General features: G+C 36.3%; 1 protein-coding gene across 1 annotated transcript in view; it reads left to right on the top strand.

The window, feature by feature from the left end:
- Positions 1-6,315: 6,315 nt before the first annotated feature.
- The window catches only part of Cnksr2 (connector enhancer of kinase suppressor of Ras 2), a 224,261-nt gene continuing 204,505 nt past the window's right edge, over positions 6,316-26,071 (top strand). The window contains 1 exon segment of the mRNA XM_038316573.1: positions 6,316-6,379. Within this exon segment, the coding sequence (XP_038172501.1) occupies positions 6,316-6,379 (64 nt within the window).

The raw sequence follows: 26,071 nt of genomic DNA, 5'->3' as shown, positions 1-26,071 counted from the left end.
ATCTATCTGTGGCCCTCAAATACTTTCCCACTCCTTTCTACCTGCAATGTTTTGCTCATTGGGCTATCGTGTCATGCCATACTCCTGGTTTCTTTCCCCTCCCTCCATTCTTCCCTCTCCCTCTCCCTGCCATCCACCCTATCCCTTGCTTCCACTGTTAGCATCTAGCATTCACTCTCAGATCTACAGTCTTGTTTCAGTAACTGCTCACAGATTTCTATTTCGGCCCATGCTAAGCTTCATCATTTATATATGAATGCAGAAACTACCTAGTATCAATTTCTCATCAACTGTCTCAGATTCCTCATACTTAGAATGTCCAAAAGGAGTGATATCTCAGATTATCTTCACTTCTCAAGCCAGCTTCTTATGTTTTAAATGATTTATGTAAGAGAAATAATTTATCTATTCAACCAAGTTAGAATCCTGAAGTCATTCTTGATATTGCCCCTTTTCTAACCTCTCACCCACTTCATCAAGTTCTGGATAATTATTCTATTAAATCCTCTCTATTTCTGACCTGATACATCCCTTAACTGGCCTATTGCCACATTGTTTGAATTGAAACTCTTCCATCCTGCCCTTTCCAATCCCTATTCTCCTTGGCTACCTGAGTATTATATAGAAAACACAAATATCTCTAAGTCACTTAATTACTAAAAATATTTAAAATGCTTTATTTCAGTTTGATTTTTTCCATTGTCCTGTTATTGCCTTCCATTTATAATCTATATTCTGTCACTATTTGCTTTTTAATATCCACTACCCATGAACCTATATAAAATAATATGCTATCCTGGCCACAGTTTGTTTAAAAAGTCCTTTTCTGCATTGTTGCTTAACTGACATCCAGTCATCCAGGTAGTCTCCTTTGTAGTAGATAAAGTCTCCTCTTTGCATAGCAGTAAGCATAGCTATCTTGCTATTGCATTATCCTATTAAATGAATTGCAAACTTTGTGTTTTCCCTACCAACACATGAATAACTTGGCCATCTGTATACACAAAATTAAGATTTTTTTCTGATCAAAGTGTAGAACTTGAGCCAGCATTTTTGATGGTGCTCAAAAAACGTTGAATAACAAATTTATATGCCTTTCACTAATGTCTGCCAAGTGCATTAGAAACTTCCCTGGTGGGCTAAGGCTTTATGTATTAAGGAAACTAATCTTGGTGGGCTCTGAGGTTTTTGTTAGATTGTGATTAATACAGCAGGGGATGATATTGGAAAGAACCTTGAAAGACCTCCACTGGAACAGCCTCAACTCAGGCCAATTTCTCTTCACTTAGAAAGGATTGTTGTAAATCTTGGTTGAAAAGGACAAGGCTTGATTTAATACAGCTTACCTTTGAGGCACAACAACAAAGAAATGATTCTGCTAATTTGATTATCATCTCGAGGTGTTCTTTGTCCCCATTAAATCTAAAGGGAGATAGGGCCTGGAGAGGTGCACCGAGTCCTATTTACAATTAAGGTTAGTTCATACTTGTTTCTCTGATGACTGGAAATTTTGGTTGCTATCAGAGACTTTGGTTCTTAATTGATAGCTGTTAGGTGAATTATACTGGAAATAACATTATTACAGAAATTTCACTAACCTTTCTCTGGAATAAATTTTTTCATTAGTCTTAGGAACAACTGGTCCTTTGTTTTATAATTATTAATATTATCAGAACTGCTGATAATGTGGTATTACCCTTTGTATGCTATGACTATGTTTTATTACCATGGTTTAATAAAGAAGCTGCTTCAGCCTATAGCAGGACAGAATATAAACAAGCTGGAAGAGATATATAAAGAGAGTAGGCAGAGTCAAAGAGACGCCATGTAACTGACGAAGGAGAGGATGCCAAATCCTTCCTTGTAGGCCACAGTCTCGTGGTGATATATAGATTAACAGAAATGGATCAGTTTAAGATATAAGAGCTAGCTAGAAAGATGCCTAAACCATTGGCCAAACAATGTTGTAATTATTATAGCTTCTGTGTGATTATTCGGGTTTGGGCGACTGGGAACGAATGAACAGTCTCTGTTTACAGAAGGATAATACACCTGCTTTTGAAATTAAAGGCACTGTCTGTGATGAACTGAGGAGGAGGAGGTTGTTATTTTCTCTTGTTTAAAATATGAGCTTCTTTTAACTGTTCTCTCCGTGTTTTAGTGATCAGTGTTATCAAAAAGTAAAATCTAAAAGGGATAAATTAGCACGAGAAAACATTGCTTATTAAGAAAGCAAGAAGTTGAACATGGTAGTGAATACCTGTAATCCCAGCACTTGAGAGTCTGAGGTAGGAGAGTTGAAGAGTTCAAGGCCAACTTGGACTACATAGTGACATTCAGGTTAGGCTGTGCTATGTAGACTCAGTCTCAAAAAAGACAAGAAATCAATATAGCTATACCAAATAATAGATCTAGGCAAACTGAAAATATCCACTAGAAGATATTTTATTCAAATGTTAAATAAGTAAAAATATTAAAATATACTTTGTACAGTAATCCAAAGTGAACATCTTTGCAAAATAAATGGTAAGTAATAATACAATCTCTAAAAGCACAATTTGGAAAACATTTATATTTTCTCTTCAGCTCCAAAGAGACAAAGGATTAAAAGTCCTTCTTCCAGTGGAAGACTCCTTTCCTAGCTGACATAATTCCTAAAAATAACATCAGTTAGAGAATTATTTGTAAATTCTTCATCTAAAGCCAATTAAAACTACATTACACTCTAAACTCTTAGTTAAGGGATTTTCATTTTTATTTTGAAATCAAGAATGACAAAATGTTAACAACCAGAGTCATAAATTGGGCTGACATCGTTTTTAAAAATAGTAGATTAAGAAGGGTTATTTCAAGTGATTTGTTTGATATGGTTGCACATATCTCAAAAAGTATATATCCAATTAAATTAATTAACTTAACATTTCTACTCTACCTCCATTAAAAAAGGATCTGCAGCTTTCCCCAAAGGTTCACAGTTTGGCTTTTAAATGTAGCCTCTTGAAGAAAATGTGACATCATACCAATTAGTTCATTATATTTTTGTATATGTTTATGACATATATTAATATTAATATTTAAAGACTGTATTGTTCGCTAAGAGAAGGCAGTATTAAGTTGCCCAGGTTTTTATAAAGAGAGCGCTATAATATATGCACATGCATGGGGAAGATGTTAAATTCTGAGTAACAGGCAGAGTACATAAATGGTAGTTTGTTTGAACAGTTGTGGAAAGAAAAATGCCAGATTCGGCTGAGTCATTTGTAGTTAAGAATAAAAGAATAAGAGCAGTGATGATTTAATCCTTTTATTTTTCTGCCCTCCCCAAATCAAGAATACATAAAGTGAAAAGCCTATTATGTTCTGAAGAGTTTAAGTGGAATGATTTGTGCTGATTATATTGTCAAAGTCAAAGTCAAATGCTGTATTTCATTTAGCAACCAAAGGGAGAAGTGAAGAGAAATGCTTAAGGCCTTGGTGAAGTCTGTTAGACAGTAGGAATCTACACTCACATTTTGGTTCATTTGTAGATTTAGATTTAGTTTTACAGTTATTTTACATGATTGAGCAAAACATAAATGCCTAACTAACATAAATTGGGAGGGGACTATGCACTCCTTCAATCTGATATAGGGTCTTCCTCAAAATTCTCTTTCCTTTCTTTGGAATCTTGCTTTCCTATTTTCTTGCCAGTGGCCTTGTCACATAATGTCTATCAATTTATCCCTGTCTGTCTGTCTGTCTGTCTGTCTGTCTGTCTGTCTGTATCTACCTACCTACCTACCTACCTACCTACCTACCTATGTATCTATCTATCTCTACCTGACTAATCCTGGTGTGTGGCAGTTGTCTTGATAGTCTGCTCACCAGACAAGTAATATCTTAATTTGCACTTGCTTGCAATATGATCCACAGTATGGTTGTTTGTCACAGAAACCTAGTCTTTCAACCTGCAAATTACTGCTGCCACCAAATTTAGTCATGTTCTCTATTCTACCCATTTTTGGTTAGGTATAGATCGGGAAAACTCATGGTGAGTCTCAGCTTCTTCGTGGTTAAGTTTCATGAACTCCATTGAGTAGCTCTTCAGTGGCCCTCCCATCCACTACCATTGCTCATTTGATGACGCGGATACAAGCCTTTTCACTCAGTTTCAAAGTTGAGATTCTGGCATGAACTTGCTGTTACAATCATGCATCATGATCTCAGATAAATTTGACCTTTTAGGGCACTATTCACTAATTTGTTTAACATTTATGTAACATGATGATAGATCTAAGGGATAGGAACTGAATATACAGTTGAAGTCTCAGCTGTAAAATGTAGCTAACAATAGAGCTAGTATGAGGCTAGCATAAAACATAAAGTGAATATTTAGCACCTTGCTTAGTAAAATCTGTGTTATTACTAATAGTAATATTTTTATAACATTAACTTGTGTAATTAAGCTCCTTTTTAGAATTTTGTGTATATTTTGAAGTTTGGGTTATTAGCAAACGGGTGTCAACACAAGCTCCTTAATTTTTTTTTGTTTTGTACCAGTAGTATGAAAACATCATTATTTTATGATCTACCGTTTAACCTCTTGGTGTGTGCGCACGAGTGTTGGGAGGATGCTGTCAATTCATGACAAGTGAAGAAAGTGACATCCTGTATTTCACAAAATTGAGTTATAGAAAATGACTACGGAAGGAACTGGCATGATTTATTGACATTATTTAAATGATTATAGAAATAAAAGAAGTTTCTTGTTTACTCAATGTGGCTCTTTAAGAATTATACCGAGAAAAAAAAAGCGGTAATGGTGGTAGAGTTGGCTACTAGACACTCTAGAATTGTCACTGCAAGTGAAGCCTCATTAGGCAAATGTTGCATAGAAGCCTGCATAGATTTCTGAAGCAAACAGTATGTGGAACATCATGCTTGCAATTTGTCACTAACTTTAAATCCCATTATTACTCTCCAGTTCTTATATAAGAACATCTGAACACAAAATGACATCATGTAAAATAGATATCGGGACCCTGTGTCGACGGAGGTGGGCGAAAACCTGAAGCAGAGGCTTGGCAAAGGCACGTGTAGGGGTGGGGGGAGACCTTTCAGAATCACCTGGAGGGAGCAGCTTGCACTTGACTGCCCTGACTTCACAGGTCCCTTTTAGCACCCAGGGGAGATCCGACAGCCAGGGCCATCTAGCCTCATCTAGACGCTTCTGGCTAGAGCCGGGTTCCCGTCTACCGAAGCCCATACTCCGGTTTTCCGCAGGGACTCTCAGGTTCAGGGGAGTCACCTCGGGAGCTGACTCTGCAGCGGCAAAGGCGACAGCGAGGAAAGCCAGGGGCTCCCATTGTCACCCTAGCAGTTCAGCTGCGTCCCCTCCCCACGGTGGCAGGGGTGGGTGAGCTACAGTACCCTTTTCCACTACCTCGGCTGTCGGTTCAACTGGTGGGGCGTCCCGTCGCAATACCGCGTCTCCTGGGAGGCCACTGGGAGCCATGCCCCTGCCACCGCACCTGACTGACTGACTAAACGACCCCCAGGCTCAGTCCGACTTCAGCCTCGAGCCTCCTGGGTCGCCAGCACTTCAGGCGCCACCGCACACGCCCTCCCGGCGCGGGTCTGGCCGAGGGCGGCCCCGGGGGGCGGGAAGGAGAGAGCGGGAGCAGCCCGCACCTGGCCGCCTGTCTGGCAGAACTCCGGCCGCGGGCGCGCGCTGGCACACGCACGCGCACACGCCCGACGCGCCGGCTGTCGGGCCTGGGGGCGGGACCGCGCGGCGGCGAGCGGGCGGGGGGCTCGTGGAGCGCGCGCCCCGCACCCGAGGGCTGCGGAGAGATATTTTGGGTGGCAGGAGGCCCCTCGTCATTTCCGCCCGGCGGCTCGTCGTGCCGGGGGCTCCACTCCCGCGCTCCAAGGCGAGCGAGCGGGCAAGTTGGCTGCGGCGCTGCCACGGCGCCTCCTGCCTTCTCCCGCCGCGGCGACCCTCGGCGGCTCGAGCCATGAACTGAAGCCCCGCGGGAACGCACCGCACACCCGGGGCTGAGCGGCGGAGGCTGCAGCAGCGGCCGCCGCCAGGGCTGGGACCGAGCCGACCCCAGCGCTTTTTCCCCGGCCAGCCGTCGCCGCTCCCACCCACCGCGCCCGCTCGCCTCCGACGCTCCAGCCTCGGGACCGCCACACAAAAGCCATCCTCTCCGAGCCGCCCACCCCGGGAGCCTGCGGCCGGCCACCGACCCCACCTGAGGGTGCCTCGGGCTGCGGACTTCGCTTTCTGTCCGAGCTCCGCGTCCCACGCGGCACCGACCGACCCCGCCACCCATGGCTCTGATCATGGAACCGGTGAGCAAATGGTCTCCGAGTCAAGTAGTGGACTGGATGAAAGGTAATGCCCTCTGTGGGGAGGGCGAGGCGACCCTGAGGGCACAGGGTCCCGGTATGAGGGAGGGGCGCCCGCCAGGGCACAATCCGTTTCTGGGAGCTTCCAACCGACTGCTAGCGGTCCTCCCTGGGGATGGACGGGGGGTCCTCGGGCTCTGTTAGGGACTCGGGGACCCTGGTCTCCTTTTGTCTTCAGCCCGAGGGGCGAGGGGAGCGAGAGGGCGGCGGGCGCCACCTGGTTGAAGCTGGAAGCAGGGCGGTGGAATCCCGGCACATCATCTTAGCCACTTCCCGCTTCCCTCGACGCCTTCGGGCCGGGAGGACGCGGCGACCCTTGTTTCCCAGCTAAGGGAGGAGCCCCCGAACCTAGTCTCACGGTTGCCCCTTCCCTGGTCCCTTTGTTCCTGGAAACCTGAGACCCCTTCTAGGTCTCAACCTGCCAAGTGCCTTCCCCAGTGCCAACTCTCCTGGCAACTTTTAAGCCCGCATAATGGGGTCAGGATGCAGTCGCTTGGGTTGGAAACTAGGGACCCCTTTCTCCAGGCTAGGCTGAGGATGATTTGGGAAGGGGGCGCGCTACTTTGGGGTGAGGGAAACATGCTTCCCTTGGGACAGCATCCCTGCTGATACATGTAGGTTCCCTCCTGGGCACCCTAGCATATCCTTTGCTTTCCTAGGTTGAAGTATGCAGAGGCTTTAGACCTCTAGCTGCTTCTTGTTAAAAGCTCAACGTCAGGTTTAAAGTGGTGCGCATTCAAGTACTCTCCCCTTTCTTCCATCTTGAAGGCTCCCCCAGCCCCCGACAATTTCTAATAACCAGTTTCAAACCTCCTTCTAGTCGCAAATGTGGGCTTTTTCTCTAGTCTCTGGGCTTTCCCGTCTCACTATCTCCCTCTGTTGTCTGAGTTGTGGGGCTTGTATGGGATCTCTCCAATCCATCCCCAGACCGAACTCTGAGAAAGGGATGTCTAGGCTGGAATAAAAGATTCTTGAACACGCTTGGAGAATGCTTGAAGTGGTACCCGAGCACACAAACTTAAGATGCGTAGTCTCCAAGCATTATGTCTGGAAATGCCCTTTCCAAAGATGAAGGAGCCCCCTTTCTAAGTCTGGCTTAGTAGCCAGACTTTTTAAGATCTACGTACTTGAAAATGGAAGGTGGGTGGTTGATTGGAAGGTATTGAAAGTAATAGGGAGAATCTCAATTCTCCCCTTATTTTCCTCATGCCTTTTCGGACGTTTGCTTATTCTTCTGGATTTCCCTTTATCTGTTTTGCTTCCTTTTCTCACTGATTTGCCCTGCTACTCCTCACTTACTTTGTTTTCTCATCTAATATGTGGGGAAAATGCTTTGTAACTACAAAGCACAGTGTAAGTGCAAGTGAATTGAATTAAAGCTAATTCATTATTTATCCACCGCCCCCTGTGTGCACTGCATTGGGTGTCATGGGGGTTATAAAGATGACTAAGACAAAGTCCAGCAATGGCTCATCTTTTCTGCTGCTTGTTTTCTTTCCATATTTCCTATTAAAATTCCAGCTTCCTGGTTTCCTACTAACCTCCCCAACACACACACACACACACACTCTCTCTCTCCCTCCCTCTCTCTCCCTCCCTCTCTCTCTCTCTCTCTCTCTCTCTCTCTCTCTCTCTCTCTCTCTCTCTCTCTCTCTTTCTCTCTCTCCCTCCCTCCCTCCCTCCCTCCCTTTCTCTCCCTTTTCCCCACTCAGGAGAAAAAAAAATCTCTTTTCAGTTTCTCAGTCATGGAAGACAGAGTATTCACAGGAAGAAAGAATGCTTAATTAAATCTCTTTCTTTGAATTTGCCTGAAAGGTGAGTTTAGCTCTAGTCTGTTGCTGCCACAGTATTCAGAGAAAAGGAGTCTTGGCTTCATGGGAGTCAGATTACCTCCATGGACTGCCTTCTAGAAATTCCCATGACGCCTGTACTGAGTGCTGCATACTCCATCTTCTTTACCTCCTACCCAGTTGCAGTCTCGCGTTTCCCCTTCTCTCCACCGTTTTAGGTCCCCGGAAGCAAGCCCACCAGATGATGTATGTAATCTGACACACATTATCAGCTTTCCAGTACACTGGTCCTTTCAAACGTTCTCCAGTGCAAACTGCAGTTTCTTTGCACTTTGGTAAAGACTATTTGCTGGAATTTTAAGTTTACATATTTAAGTTGAATAACTTGTTTTGGTACTTGTTGGTGACATATTTTTCAGCTACCTGAAAAAACCCTTAGGTAAGTGTAGGAGCCAGCCAAAGTAGGAGCCAGCCAAGGTAACCAAAGGTAGAATTTAAATGCTTTTGTATAACAAAAGACTAGATGACAGTGGGAGAGCAGTTGCTTTAATTACCAAACCGCTTATTGTTCAAATTTCTGTGATAGTCATATAAATTTGAGATTCTATCAGAAAAGATTTTTTTAAAATAGTCGAAGGAAATGAGCATTTCCTTAACTTGCCCCTTCTACTGTTGTTACCTTAGTTAATTTTCTCTACTATTTTCCACCAGAAAACTTTAGCAAAGGACAAAAATAGTTTTCACACTTTCCTCAGTTGCAGAAATGTTTAAAAGCCAACTGCTAATTTAGCCTATAGCTTTGAAATGATTAAACCTTGCTTAATGCTTTTTTTATGTAGTGTTATAAAGCCAGTACTAAAGCATGAGAACACTTTGTTGTTGTTTGAATCTCAAATAGCAGAGGCTGGTCTTGAACTCTGTGTACCTAACTCTTCATGTTAGGTAAGCATCCAGTGAGCTAAATCCTCAGCCCCTAAAAAAAAAAAAAAAAAAAAAACTGAGTAAGACTTTTGAATAATGTCAACATCCTGGGAGTTCTTTAGAGTGTATTCCTTCTGTGACAGCTTTATCTTCCTTAATGCTTTTACCTTTCAACTGGTCACAATCATAGCTACTTATACTGTTTTAGTCAGGCACATACTTCATATTTTTTTCCTGGACTTTATTTATTGATTAAGCAGGAAAAAAGTACCAATAAATTTATAGAAATTATATAGAAACTAAGTCATCAAAGAAGGAAACGAAGGAGAAAAATAACTTTATTGAGCTTTCATAGCATGTGTTCAGATTGTTTTATGAAGGACCATTATCGTAACAATTCATTTTGATTTATTATTTTTATTTAAATGTATTTGAAGGTGATGCCAATATAAAATGTATATATTAATTTTTAGCAAAGATGTAAGTTGCTCATTCACTCTTTGTAAGTACAGTGCTGATCAGCTTTTCTGCTTGCAATGAATATTTGATATAGCACATTGTCATTTTTGCAGGAAATGCACAATGCATGATCTACTTAGGAGTCAGAAAAATAAAGACTTCTATTCCACATTATTTTTATAGTACTTCTTGATATTTGGTGATAGCTCATAAACTTTTACATTACCTAAAAATTAAGTTTATAAAATTGCTGTTGGAGAAAATCAATATATTCATCCCCTTTATTAGCCTTGAAACCAACCTTCAGTTGGAAAGTATGTTCAATTATCTTAGAGTTTTGACAAATTAAGTCTTAAAACAGACATTTTCAGCATCAACAAAGGCAAGCAAGTTACCGAGAAAAGTCATAAACAATAAGATAAACCAATATCTTTCTAATTTGTTGTTGAACCTGTTAATCTAAAATGTTATTTTTCAGTTCCTCTTTGTTTATTTGACAATCCTAGAAATGCTTCATAATCTATAGTTACATGAGTCCCTGTTTTCTTTATTTTTTTCTCACTAAAACATAACAAAAACCTCTGAACACTTCAGTGTTCCTCTTATTAATTTTATTATTAAATTTCCTTGTCCATCTTATACCAAGTAATTTCACTCTCCCTTTCATAATTTTTTTGAACTTTGAGACTAATGCAAAAATATCCATATGACCAAGATAATTATTTTCTAGGACCATTTCCCTTTATGATATTCTTCTAGTGAGCTTTAATCTCTTTCTGAGTTAAATAAAATGGCTATCATCTTCAGAGCAAAGCAGAAGGCCCCCTTTGCTGGTCTTTTCTTATGATTTCTGGGACTTAATCTCACAGCATTTATAATTGCCAAAATAATCTAAAATTTTAAGATAGTCTTTAACCTTTTCTACAATCAATTGCTCTATTCTTTCTTGATCATAATAAAACATTTTGTTCAAGAAGTAGTCCCTGACTTCTGATTTCTATACTGATGACTCAGCCATCTTGAGCATAGAAAATGAAATTATTTTAGGTATTACAAAAACCCAAGCTTAATGTTATGCATGCAATCCTATACTAGAGGGAAATGTAGTGATTGCATGATGTCTATTCAGTATAAATGTGAAATGATGTAGAGGAGACTATATCTGATAAGACAGAAATTTTGGCAGGTGATTAATAATTCTTTTTCCCCTCATAGGACATCAGAGCTTAGGTAGAAATGCATCTTAATTGTATAAAGGAAATTATCAACCTTTTAAATTAAATTGAATTGAGGAAAAGAAGCTAGAAACATTTATGGCAGGAACTCAAAACTGTATACGCTGTAAGGAAAAGATGTTAAACTGAATTGATCACATTGGTTATATTACTTTTGAAATATTGATCCTTTTTTCAAATTCAAGGTAAATGGATAGGCACAGCAATCCACTTTGGATTTGACAGTTTTGCTTCTTTTTTTTCTAATGGGAATTCTTATAATTTTATGTAAGAAAAAAAAGGACATTTACCTTCTGATAGGTGTAGTCCACAAGTAACATTTGATTTATATTGTCATTGACATTTGATTTCTAACGTTCACAAATTTAGTCATGATTAGAAAGAAAGCAATGAACTATATGACTATAATCAGCTCCTTGGGTATTATTTACTGAGTGCATCTGCATGGAAAGTGTTTTAATGAGTTAAAAGAATAGTCTCTGCTTTAAAGAAATTATCTCTGTCAGTGACAACAATGTCATAAAAAAACCCATTCAGGATAAAGACAGGAACAAACCAGTACACATAGAAAATATTTAAAAGTTTGTGTTATCCATGCAAACACCAACTAAAAGAGATGATAAGGTTTGTGAACCAAGAAGGGCTATACTGAGAGGATGGGGTTTAGCAACTATTTGAACTATTTAATTAAGGTGTGTTCTAAAAGAAATGTATCTTAACGTAGGAGGCATATCAAGAGATTGTGGAGATTCAGTAGGGGGTGTTAACTGAAAGGGTTTATCTGGATTTGTCTGGTTGAAGTGGGAAAGTGGGCAGGAGAGGCAAAGTGAGGGAGGAGTGTGAGTAGGTGACAAAAAGTACAAGAACAAATCTGCATATGAGAAAGACAATAAAACTCTCATCGTGTCCTGAGTTTAAATAAATACCACACTATAAAACTTTGACTGCCAAAACTCAGCCCACAAAGAATGTGTATTGAATTGGTACAGCTGTTTCAAATCTGTTTCTGAGGAATAATCTGGAAATAATGTTAAAGTAGTTATTTTGAAGATTAATTACATCATTAACATAGTGTTGGATATTTAGAATTTTACTGATCCAGATTCTTATGTGAAAAACTAAACTAGTCTTTTGGATATTAATACTGTTCTTAAAGCAATGATAAATTATCATTTTCATTTATAGCAGTGCAACCTTGGATTAGGTCTTAATTTGTTCCTAATAACTTTTAAATTTCAGTGCAACTTCTTTACAGTACTTGACAGGCCAGACTATTATGAAATATACAATGTTCGTTTCTGTAAGAGTAATAGAAGGATAGCGTATCAAAGTAATTTAAAGAGGGCAATAGAGAGCAAGTGATTTGGAAAATTGGAATGTAAAATTTTTTCGTGACTTTTATAGTTGTCTAGTGTCTGAAAACAGGAAGTATAGTTTTTAATGTGGAATCATTCTGTTGTATAACATTCAGTGAGTGAATCCCATTTTCATTAATAGCATAGGCCTGTGCTTGGAGAAGGGGTATTTCTCGGACTGTGAAAGGCAAATGATCAAAAGCTGAATAGCTCATTTTTGTTGACAAAACTTAAATATTATTTTAAATTAAAACAAATATGAGTTTTACATCCATGATGCAGAAAGCAAAATTGGTATGATTTCAGGAATTCTGGGCTTTCAGTAGGACGTTTAAAGCTGCACCCCTCAAACCTCCTAGGGCTAGCAGTACCCTGCTCTGCAATCATGGAGACATGGTGAAAAGCTTGAGGAGTGCTAGTTGGCTTTAGAAAAGGGAAATTTGTCTTATTTTTTTACCATCACTACAAAGGGCAAATTTTTGACTTTCTCTTAAGATTTATTTATTGCATCTTAATTTTGTGTGATCAATAAACCTACAGCCACAATGAACTCTTTAAAAATGATTCTTAGCAGATCATAACTTCTCACTTCTTGTCCCCCCCCCCCTTTTAAATGACTTTTCACTGTTTTAGGCTAAAGGTCAAAGTCCTTAACGTGACCTAAGACACCGTTTAGTTTCATTACTGCCTGTGAGGTAAGCCTCATGTCAGACAGCAACTACACTGGGTTCCTCAATCCTTTTGGTTTGCCCACCACTAGGCCTTTGTACTTTATATATACTTTCCTCTTTTCTTCCCTTTATTCTATTATTCCTTCAGGTCTCAAGCTTCTCCTCCTACACATCAGAGAAGTCTTCCCATCTTCCACAAATCTCATAAAATCTTTAGTTGTACATTACTGTTCTGCAGCCCCTGTCTCCTGTGTCCCATTTACCAAACGTTTTTAGTCAGTACTTCATATGATTATTTAATGTCTAGCTGTTCTACTAAACGAAGACAGGAACCCCATATGTTTTATGTAACAATGTATGCAATAGAATGTGGTAATATATACATTCGCAAAATATTTGTTGAGTGAAGGAATAAATCAATTTATTTTCAGATTACTGGTCTATCGGCAACTCTGCTTTCCTAAATGACAACGCATGCACATAAAGTCCCTTATAGTGCTTTAAAGTATACTTTGTTGCCAGAGTGCATGCTGTATGCCAGAATACAGACTAAGGTAGGGTTGTATTAGTCATATTTCTTAGTTGTGTTGGCTTTACCCAGTTCAAAGTCCTAAATCATAGCTTAGACTTGTTTTGTTAAGAAATATTAATTTCAATAATTAATGGATGACATTGCTACTTATGCCATAGCTATTATAAATATGATACAAATATTTTCTAATTTAAGTATACTAGCACTATATACAACTACCTATAAACAAAAACTTAGTTTAAAAAAGAAGCATACCTTTTCTTTTTTTTTTTTTTTTTTTTTGATTTTTCGAGACAGGGTTTCTCTGTGGCTTTGGAGCCTGTCCTGGAACTAGCTCTTGTAGACCAGGCTGGCCTCGAACTCAGAGATCCGCCTGCCTCTGCGCCACCACCGCCCGGCTTAAGCATACCTTTTCTAAACATTTATTTTTTTATCCAAATATCCTGATTATTTCACCATTTTATATTTCAGAAAAAACTTTCTATTTGCGAGTATATGGGAGACTGGAATTGATAGAAAGCCTTGGGCTTTTTAACTTTTGTTTGTTTGTTTGTTTGTTTAATAAAAGCTTATACAAGAAAGTTAAGTGTATTTTTTCCAATGGCGAAAATAAAATTGACTAAATTAAGTACATAATTGGAGAAATAGCTACTTTTAAAGAAAGATTATCATCATTATTTTAATGTGGAACTTATGTTATAATATTAGGAATTAAAACACTTAAGATACTTTTAAATTCTTTTTTGTAATTTTATATCTTTCCTCCTTTCTTTGATAAACATAATTTTAATTTTAAAGTACATATAAGTTTGTTTTGGAGGTTATTTTATAAGAATATATATGGAAGACTCAATATGAAGTATAGCTTGTTGAATGAATGTACCCCATGTAGATTTTGTGAGAGTTACATTCTACTAAATCAGTGCTACTAGAGAATTTCTTAATGGAGTATTTGTCTTCTCAATTTAAAGTTGGTAATGCATGTTATTTTAAGTGAAATCTTCAGACCTTAACATAACCATGCTGATTTTTTTTTACATTTTATTGAAAAGAGTTATATTCTGACCATCCTTTCCCATTTCTCAATTCTTCCCAGTTCTTCCCTACCTTCCCAACCACCCAACTCCATGCTCTTTTTTTTTTTCTCTTTCTTTAGGAAACCAGGCAAACAAACACACAAAGAACCAAACCAGAATTTTAAAACAACAAACAAAGTAAAAAACCACAAGAAACACCCACATATACCCCAAACAACAAAAAACAAAACCTATAAAAACACAAAATCAGAAACCATAATGTACAAGCAGAAGACCAGTAAGACAAAAAAAATTGCCCCAACATAAAATGTCTACAAAAGCACTAATGAATTTATTTGTGTTGGGCATGTGGACTACCGTTAAGTGTGGTTAATATACCCAGTGGACTCCATTGAAGAAAACTAATGTTTTCCTTTTGCAAGCATCAATTGCAGATTGCTTCCTTGTTAGAGATGGGAGATCATGTATGCCTCTCTGTCTCTGAGCTGTGACTGCATTTTCCTTGAACCTGTGCAGGCCCCGTGTGTGCTGCCACAGTCTCTGTGAGTTCATATGAACCTGTGCAGGCCCCGTGTGTGCTGCCACAGTCTCTGTGAGTTCATATGAACCTGTGCAGGCCCCGTGTGTGCTGCCACAGTCTCTGTGAGTTCATATGAACCTGTGCAGGCCCCGTGTGTGCTGCCACAGTCTCTGTGAGTTCATATGTTGCATCGATCCTTTTGTATCTGGATGAACTGTTTCTTTGGAGTCCTCCACAATATCTTAGATAATGTTACAGAATTATGATTTGCACTTGTATCCTGATTTTATTTACAAGCAAATATTCATTCTCTATGGTAGAAATTTTAAAACTTTAGATATATTTAATTTCTTTTTTAATTTTAATTTAAATTATAATAACCCTAATGTAACTTTGCATTACCTTCTTCATTTAATATCAAGATTTACCAATACTTATATCAATTCATTAAAAATTTAAATTAAGAAAAATTTATGTTCATCTGTATAATATTTTAGCACAATTTAAAATTTTTCAGAAGCTAAGCTATACTAAGTAAACTAAAACTTTAATATTAACATATAAAATATTTGTCAAGTATTATACATGTCTATTATATATTTACTTGACATTAATGTTCTTAGACATTAGTCTTGTCTGATAGAATGTATAGTCTTTAGATACAGTGATATATAAGAAGACATTATATTATACTAGTTGCCTTTTAAAATATTTCAATATTCTATTTTCTTCCTTACTTGAACTTTTTATTTTGTTTCTTAAACATCTGTTATTTCAAAGCAAGTCTACAGCATGTTTTCTCAAGTTGTACCTACAAATCAACAGAAGGCTGGCTTAAATCCTGGATCTTACTGGTTTATTTCCTTTTTTTTAATTGTGCAATTTATTTTAAGGGGCAGTAGCATTGGCTCTTCCATTTATATTTAAGTGAACAAAAGATTACTTATTTTATCATGATTTGTTAATCTTCTTGATTTCTGCTCATTAAGAAGTACTAGAGATATGGTTTTCATATATCATTACTATTACTTAATATTTATTAATATTTAATGATAGATAAGGTTTTGTAGAATGAGCTTATTTATTTCTTATTCCCAGTTTGGAAACAAACTGAAAATGTGGAGAGTCATACTTTTATCACATTGTTTATCAAAGATTATCATAAAATTCACTTTCTAATAATATGGTTATAATATAATTAATAAATCTTTTAAATAGTAACCTTAAATAATTCTGAATGGTCAATTTAAAGAATCTATTTGTTAAATTTTTATGTGTACTATGTGTGTAGAAGTTACTTCTTATACTGTATATTTTCTTCAACTATTTGCATTATTTTTAAAAAATTTAACAGTACTGGATCTTTGTGGTTTTTTTCCTCCTTTCAGTGCAGAAAATTTGTGTTTTAATTTCACATGACTGATTTACGTTTTAGTTTCCAACATGGGCCATGAAGGTATTAAATACATACAAAGTATAAAATGTAGAATATCAGCTCATTTTGCTCAAAATATAGAAATTCAGTAATCCCATTGCTAACTTTTAATACTTCTAGAACTTAAATAAAAAAACACATTTCATATGGTATAAAGCCTATATGACAACGGTTCTCAGTTTGTGGATTGTGACCCCTTTGAGGCTGAACAACCCTTTCAAAAGGGTCAAACATCAGATATTCTATATATCAGATATTCACATTATAAGTCATAACAGTAGCAAAATTGTAGTTATGAAGTAGCAACAAAATAATTTTATGGTTGGGGATCACTACATCATGAGGAACTGTATTAAAGAGTCGCAGTGTTAGGAAGGTTGAGAACCACTACTATATGGTATGGCATACATAGATAGGTGTTTTCTCTCTGTTCCCTCCATATTGGTGGCAAGCCAAGCTTTGTGGCAGTCTTTGGGATAGTGGTTGAAGCCTTTCTTATTGAGAAGCATGCTCACTTGCCTCTCCGCTATCAGAACAGATGCTATCATTTGGGTGTTAAATTGCTACATAGACTTCTGTGTATGATTAATTTTGCTTTTCAGTTTGTCTATAGGTATAATGTTTGAGTTTGTGCTAAAAACTTGTTTCTTGAGGTTACATTTATTTGGACTTCAGTTGAAGATTGCTTTTGACACATGACAAAAGTGTTTGCCGATAAAAGCCATACATAATACCTACAAAATTGGAAAGAAGTTGTTTGACCTGAAAAAATAGTGTTTTCAAGCATCATATTTTCCAGGAGACATTTTCACACTGAAAATACCATAGGTAGAACTAGCTTGTGGTTTTAGTTCAAATTATAGCTTATTTGGACTGACAGATTCTTTTTAATATTTTGAAGTATTTTGCAAATACTATGTAGTATAACTTGGTTCTCATTTGCCAAACCTATAAATGTCTTAGGAACTTTACATTTAATATTAATAATCCTAAAAGATGAGATAAGGGAACCAGTAGAGGGCAGGGTAAAGGCACCTGCTCTCAAGCTTGCCAACCTGAATTTCCCCAGGACAAAGTGTTTCTTTGAAGATTGTATTCATTGTGATCCTATAGATCTTAAGCCCTTACATATATACCAGATGTTAATTGGTTCCTTAAAATTGTTTTCTTTAAAAAATATTATGAATCTAAATTATGATATGTGATGGTTTAGTGAACCAGTAAAGTAATTTAAACACTAAAGAAAATTTAATATAATCAAAAATCATGAAATAAATAAAATTTATAGTGATCAAGTTGAGATAGGTGTTTGATCAGTGAATTACCTATAAAATACTAATGAAAGGTATAGTATATATTTATTAGGTATAATGATTTAAAGATGTCGTTTACTTAAAGTAATGCATATAATTTGCATATAATTTTATATATGTATTAAACATGTATTCTGATATGTCTGAGGCAACCTAAGTAGAATTTGTTCAGAGTTAAAACAAGATGATGCCTTGTATTTCTCCATTTTTTCATTAATAGAATTCAGATAATTTTAGAATGGAATTTTAAACAAGTGAGAAGAACTTAATTTAGCCAGACAGTGGTAGCACACTCAAGAGGCAAGGGCAGGTGGATCCCTGTGAGTTTGAGGCTAGCTTGGACTACAGAGTGAGCTCCAGGACAGCCAGGACTACACAGAGAAACCCTGTCTCAAAAAAAAAAAGAAAAGAAAAACAAAAACAAAAAAGAAACAAACAAAATTTAACTTGTTATAATGGGAATAATTAATTTCAAATCTCTCTGTTGTTAATGAAATAATCACAATACTCTGACAATTGTTTTGACGTTCATTTGGCCTTGTCCACTTGATATAAAAAGCACATATTTTTTCCTACAGTATACATTACTTTTTATGATTCTTTTCAGTCATTTCATCATTTTTTATAATATAGTTGTTGATATCTATATTTAAAAGAATTCTGGTAAGAGAAAGACCTGAATGCAATAATATTGTAGATCTCCATCTAAATTAATTTTTGTATATTTCTGGTTTGTATTTAAATGCAGTGGTTTCTTATGTTTGTTTCTTTGAGATGAGGCTACTTTGCCAGAAAATTGTTGTGTTTATACTGAAAACTAGTGCACATGCATACACACGCATAGACATGCAGATACACATACACACACACAAAGAGGTACACAAGAGAGAGGAAGAGAGAGAGAGAGAGAGAGAGAGAGAGAGAGAGAGAGAGAGAGAGAGAATAAGTAAATATAGTGGAATAACAAGGAAATTTATTTCTTAATTTGTTTTTGTTTGTTTTGCTTTCCTGAGACTCAGTTACTCTGTATAGCTCTGGCTGTCCTGGAACTCACTCTGTAGATCAGGCTGGCCTCAAGCTCACAGAGATCCACTTGCCTCTCAAGTGTGGGGATTAAAGGTGTGCACCACCACACATTGGCATCCTTAATTTTTAGTCAGTGATTAGCCAAATTTATAGTTTCATAAATGTTAAATTCTCTAAAGATATTTTCTTTATTTAGCTTTCAAGTACATAAACACATTATTATCTCCCTTATTTTTTCCCCATATCAGTTTTTTTGGACCCAACACTTTTTACATAACACTATATATATATGTATGTATGTATGTATGTGTATATATATATCCTGAAATAATAGTCATAGGAGGTGTCCCATACTTACATGATTTTTATTTAAAATCAGTACACTGGAATCTTGGTATAGTGGTATGTATCTGTATTCTTAGTTATTTTGAAGACTGAGGCAGAAGGATTGCTTCAGTCCAGGAGTTTGAAATGAGCCTCCATAACATTGTAAGACTCCATCTCAAGAAAATCACTATAATGCCCTATTATAATAAAAAAGAATGTTTATGATAAAATAAGATGGATTTCTCTATGTGTCCTAGTTTACTTTCTATTATTATGATAAAAACCATAGCCAAAAGCAACACGGGGAGAAAAGGTTTGATTGTCTTCCGCTTCCACATCACAGTCCATCATTGAGGAAAGGCAGGGCAGGAACTTAAGCAGAGGGGTAACCTGGAGGCAAGAACTGAGCTGAGACCACAAAGGAGTGATGCTCACTGGCTTGATCTCCAAACTCACAGTCACTAATCTTTCTTAGACCTCGCAGGACACACATAGCCAGAAGTAGTACTGCTCACAGTGGGCTGTGCTCTTCTACATCAATCATTAATCAAGAAAATTCACCATAGACTAGCCTATAGGCCAGTCTGATGGAGGCCTTTTTTCAATTGACGTTTCTCTTCCCAGACAAATAGTTTGTATCAGGTTAACAAAAAACAAACAACAACAACAAAAAAAAAACAACCAAACAAAAACAACTAACTAGCACACCACGGGAAAAAAATAACTGCTAATTTTTTGCCAACATATATTGAATATATCTGGATTTAAAAGAAGCGTTAGAAGATGTGGAATCATTCAGTATAATACGTATAAGGAAGCAGAAGAGGAGATGGTAGATCAAAATGAATATTAGGAGAAATAGTGACAGGACAGGCTCATTTGATATGTCATTCTAACTATAAGGTACTGGTACTTAAGATTTGAACTCCTTGATCGTGGTTGTTGATGATAACTTGTTTCCACTTAGGAAAGTGTAGGAAGAGGGAAACATGTAATTTTATAGACTCCTGCCAATTTCTTTCTTAGCCAGGTGATCAAACTTATCATCTATATGCAATTTAATGTCATATATCCTTGATAAAGTATGATGAGGACAATTCTATGTGGTCTCTTCTCTCAAACCTATAATCCAATTCTAACTATAAAAATAAAACTTTAGAAAACCCAAATGTAAGGATATTTTAAGAACTATCTGACTGATACTCTTTAACCTTATCAAGATCATCAAACACCAAGTAAATAGAAACAGACTGGAAGAATCTAAAGAGACATGGTGATAAAATTGTTACTATGGTATACTGGATACTATTCTCGAAGATAATAACACATTAGGAAAAAATCCAATGGCAAAAAATGTGAAGTTCAATAACAAAATATCAATGCTAACTCTATCTTCACCATACGGATATGAGCTATTAGTAGGAGAATTTGGGTGGAAGGTACATAGGAACTAGAAACTGTCAATACTATTTTTTCCAGCTTCTCTGTGAACCTTAAACTATATTGAAATTAAAAATTTATTTAAATATTTAAATAAGTATTCAAATATATCATACTTTTAATTTTTGTTATTTAAGCAATAGTCTCATGAAAAATAGTTTTTGACACATCTCACTAGAATTATAAAAACTAAATATTTACAAAGAAAAATATCACTTGCAATAAAGGTTTTCATTGTGAAGGTTTGTTTCAAATATCATCAGTAAGCCAATCTTTGTGATAACCTTACATTTTAACCTTAGGAATATATACTGTAGTGGTTTGCAAAGTACTTTTCTTTTCAAAAGAATGCTGTGCCTGGCTACCATTCTACTGAAATTAACATCTTCCCTGATCAACTTTTTAAATTGCCCTGTGGTTGTCAGGACATATATATCAGAAAAGAAAAGGAAGCAATATAATTGATAGGATGCAAATTACCAAAACTAAGCCTATTCTCTGTATTTTACCTGCTAAGTAGTTTGCAGTCAAACACTTGCTCTTATAAACTTCGTTAACAAAGTCTGATTCTCAACACTCATTCAAATTGTAGTTTTTGTTTCCCACAGACATTTTTGTTCAGGAATGTTAAACAAGGCGTGAAAATTTTGAGCAAATAAATGTTGTGCTGTCTGATAATTGATTTTCAACTATAAATATAAGGATGTTTGTAAATAGTGGCAGAGTTGCTGATTGTTTTCCTGCAAGGATGCAATGGTCTTGTCATTAACACCTTATTTTCACTTTGATAGATCTGTGGATTTGGTTTAAGAGGATGATTTTAATTTAAGACCTAAGATGTGGTCACATCTCTAAGAAATGAGATTATATTTTGAAATATAACTATTTTAATACTTAATTCCTGCAATTTTGACTAAGAATTTCTTTGTTTTCTAGTTTGCTCATATGAAAATTCTAAAGAAAGAAAACAAGCTCTTGTAATAAATATAGTACAATCAAGAACTTAATTTATTAACAACTCAAATATAATCAACACAATTTGAACTTTTTGGTGATTTTGTTAGTAATCTCTCTGTAAAAGCGTGCGGTTCTGCTGACACTGACAACTGATATGGGTGTGCTAGAATTGCCCCCTGGCTTACTGCTAAACACTCTGGACTTCGTGCTCTGTGAATACCGCACTAAATGTATGCATTAATGTCTTCTTTGTGAAGTATTCTGCCTTTGAACAAAGTTTTTTTAAACTATGATCTCAAGAATGAAGGAGAGTTTGCTTTGTTTGAAATCCTCTGGGTTTTGTAAGCTTTGTATTTAAAGAAACCCGCAAAAGAAAAACATGCTGTGAATATCAAAAGTTTTAAAATATTTGAACATGATAGGTGACTGGAAACGATTGGTTTTTATAGATAAAATGGAAATAATGAAAATATGCTTTATAGATAATTCAGAAGAATAATTAGTCAAAATGACTAAGTTTGGTAGAAAAAATTAGAATAACATTTTGACAGTGGAAAAATAGTTTATTACAATATAATATTTTAGATGTTCTTTAGGAAAACTGAATTTAATATATTCTAATTTAAAAGTTATTTACTTAATCTTAATAACATGAGCTTGCCCTAAAATATGGTATACAAAAGCAATTATGTTGATTTTAAAATTTATCTACAAGGTGGATTTCAAAAGAATGCTGGCTCTCTCTCTTGGAAAGCCTTTTATTTGTACTAGCTTTTGTCATCTATATAATCAATTTATTTAATCTTTAATAATTTTATGCACACCCATATATACAGTGTATTTTTATTATGCCCACTTATTTCTCTAACAGTTTTATTGGAACAGTTATCTTCAAATTATTTTTTGAATCAGTTGATCATTTAATCAGTCCAGCTAATGAATAGAATGTTATATCCCACTGATTCTGCAAAGAAACTCAATCCAAAGGTCCTATGGCATTGATGCTGATGACATTGTCATCATTGGCTAAGTTTACAGAATTAATTTAGACCTCCTCTTAGTAGGAGACCCTACATAGAAAGATTCTTCAGTGCTTCCCAGTTTTATTTTATTAAAAGTTTCATGATCATTGCAATTTTACTTCTGATTTTGATAAAATATTAACTATTATAACATGTATAACAGCTTTATATACATGTAATCATTAAATGCTGAGTACATTAAATATAATACATACCTGACACTTATGACCACTAGCCATTTAAGTGATAACAACATATTGACTTTTCATAGAAAACAGTCAATTTTAAGAAAAAAAAAACTTTTTTTCTGATCTTGAATCACTGAAAACAAGAGACAATGACTGGTAAAAAAATTACCTTTTCTCATTCATGTATTAAAAGTGGTAGTTGGATGGGGGACAATTGAGAAATGTTAAGACAGCAAATTAGTTCCCATGTTGTACAGAATGGTGGTTAAAAAGTTTACTAAAGATCTTATTCTAGTATTTAATTTCTTTTATTACCAGCAGTTTTGCTTTTCTCTTTAAGTGTGACTTCCATTTGTGTTTTCCTTGGTAAAAATGGCTTTTTCTTTCTTGACATTAGCATATATTATATAAATAAAGTTAATTCACATATATAATTCAGAGGAATTTTAACCATGGAAGTTAAGAGCCTTCTTATAGTCAGTCGAACAGTATTGACTTTAAATATTTGAGAGACAGTGCTCTCTTGATTCTTTTGTTAGCTCTATTTGATATTGATATGCTTCTAATTGATAGTATGCAGTATTTTATACTTTATTTCAAACTTAAGGATATTTTAGATTTTCTTGGCAGGAATGGTTGATGTATTTAGGTTTAGGTTTAAAGCAGTGGTTCTCAACCTGTGGATCGTGACTAATACAATTACAGTTATGAAGTAGCAATGAAACAATTTTATGTTTGGAGGTCACCACAACATGAGGAACTTCATTAAAGTGGCACAACATTAGGAAAGTTCAGAACCACTGGTTTAAAGCGAGCGATTTACAAAAGCAAACAAATGAGATCATATGGTTGAGAAGCTGTATTTTTATGCCATAAACAATGGTAAATACTTTGGATTTCTGATTTCCTTTCCTATAAAATGATTCTGAACAATGGATATACTATTCTTTAAAATTCTAAGTCTGTGATCCTAAACTTACTAATCCATGCCCACATTTGATTTAATGACCTCCAGAGATAATGATTCTTTTGAATTTTCATATCAATTATATTCTGATGCCTAATAGAATACCAAGAACCATTTTCTGTGTAACAAAAGCAGTGTCGTCTTCATGTTTAAGGTAGATCTGAATCACCACCAACGTGGGTTTACTATTAGCAAATGATTGGGACATTCCTGAGAATTAGATTATAAATACTTCTCCCTTTTCTTTTTAAAAAGATTTTAAATTTTGTTACATTTATTCATTTGTCTATTTACTGTGTGTGTGTGTGTGTGTGTGTGTGTGTGTGTGAGTGTGTGTTTGCTTACACCAAGGTACCAATGTGGGTGTTAGATGACATCATGGAGAGTCAATGCTTGCCTTTAACCATGAGTATTCCAGAGATGGAATTCCTGCCCTTTGGCTTGGGGTAAATGCCTTTACCCACTAAACCTTGCCAGCTCTCTTTGTTTTGTTCCTCTTTGTTATAAGAATGTGCCTTAAAGGGCTGGAGAGATGGTTCAGGCATTAGTTAAAGGCCAGCTATTAGCTAAAGGGTAGACTCACAACCAAAATAAAGAATCTGCCATAAATTCTTAAATACAATTCAAACAATATTTTATTAATATTTTCTGAAAAAAAAACCCTGTTTAGTTTCTCACCACACTGACATCTTTGTACTCTGTATAGGCTATGAAAGAAAGCTAGAACAAGGAATAGCTTTTAGAAATCTCTTGTTAATTTGCCATTATAGTACATGTAAAGAACTGAACCTACAAAAGTTAAAGAACTTGTCTCAACTCCCTTATTTTTCTAGTAGTGAAATTAGTATGACAATCTATAATGTATGAGAGTTCAGAAATAGTATCTTCTATGAATATTTTCATTATGATGAAGACATCTCCGTTAGGAACAAAAAGAATGAATTCTCTGATTATTGATGTCAGAGCTAAGAAACATTTTATTTTCTGTTTGAACTTTGGTTGTCTTTATCCTTCATTTTTTTCTTTTCTTATCCCCTTCCCTCTCCCAATGAAACTCTTCTCAACGATCCCCCATTCTTCTTTTTGTGTGTAATCCACTGAATTTAATTAGTGTTTCTTCCCCAAGTATGATTGGAAGTTATGTGCTGGAGTTAAGGCAATATATCAGTGACTACATACATCATTACCAGTAGTACCTTAGTAAAGGAGGGGGTCTTGTAGACTCCTCATGATAAAATATTGATGGGACTCATTCGTGTGCTGTCTTGTATAGATAATCCACACCTGTAATGCTTTCATGAGAGCAATGGCAATTTCATGTCCAGAAGACATCCTTTTTGCTGAATGTCTTCTTATTCTCTGGCTCGTATATTGCCTGTTCCCTCTTTGATGATGTTCATTGAACTTTGGAGGGAGTGATAGATCTGTCCCATTTGTGCTTTAGCACTCACCATTTATTCTAGACATTTTAGTTACTTAGAGGTTTCTGCAGTAACCACGGTTGGATATAGTAAGAAGCATTTGTGAAGAAGGCAGGTTCAGCCCTTATCTATAGGTGTAAATATGAGTATTTATAAAGCAGTTTGATAACATGACTATTTAGTAAAGCAATAGTAGTATGTAGTAGGAGGCTGCTCGTTCATTTCCCAGCTGCCCAGACCCAAAATAATCACACAGAAACTGTATTAATTATAACACTGCTTGACCAATAGCTTAGGCTTCTTAAGTAACTCATACATCTTAACACATTTCTATTAATCTATTTATCTTACCACAAGGTTCGAGGTTTACCAGTAAGGTTCTGGGGCATCTGTCTCGTTTGGCAGCTACATGGCATCTCTCTGACTTCTTTCTCCCATCATTCAGTTTAGTTTTCCTGCCTATCTCTAGTCTGCCCTGCCACAGGCCAAAGCAGTTTCTTTATTAACCAATGATAATAAAACAAATTCACAGTGTACAGAGGGGAATCCCACATCAGTAGTAGGCTCATCTTTATGGTCTATTACTTCCCCAGTCATGGGCTCATAATCAGAGTTACAGAACTAGGTATGAGTTCCTTACTTCGGACCTGCCCCCAGATACAATCAATAGTATGTTACTATCAACTATGCCATTGCTGCATTTCATGACATATCTTACTTGGTAAGTCATTATTATAACCCACAGGATTCACTGTTGGGTAAGATTGTTGATAACTTTTCTTTCCCAGTAACCTACTTTCTGGCACTATGAAATCCAGCCAGCAGGGAAGAAGCTTCCAGTTCAGCTCCAGCATAATTTTAAAGCACAGGCAATAATCCTACTCATAAAATGATACCCTCGTAAAGAATTGTTTTAGATTTTAACATCATCAAATGTAAAATTTTAATTCAAAACCCCATTTCTAGATAGTGAAAATGCTAGTAACTACTGATGCAAACTTTTCCAAGTGTTCTCCTGAAATCTGTTTTATGGCCCAATGATTTTAAATCTCATTTTCTAAA

This window comes from Arvicola amphibius, chromosome X (assembly GCF_903992535.2).
Source record: "Arvicola amphibius chromosome X, mArvAmp1.2, whole genome shotgun sequence".
Lineage (NCBI taxonomy): Eukaryota > Metazoa > Chordata > Mammalia > Rodentia > Cricetidae > Arvicola > Arvicola amphibius.
The sequence above is the reverse complement of the archived record's forward strand: the minus strand, read 5'-3'. Positions and strand labels throughout refer to the sequence as shown.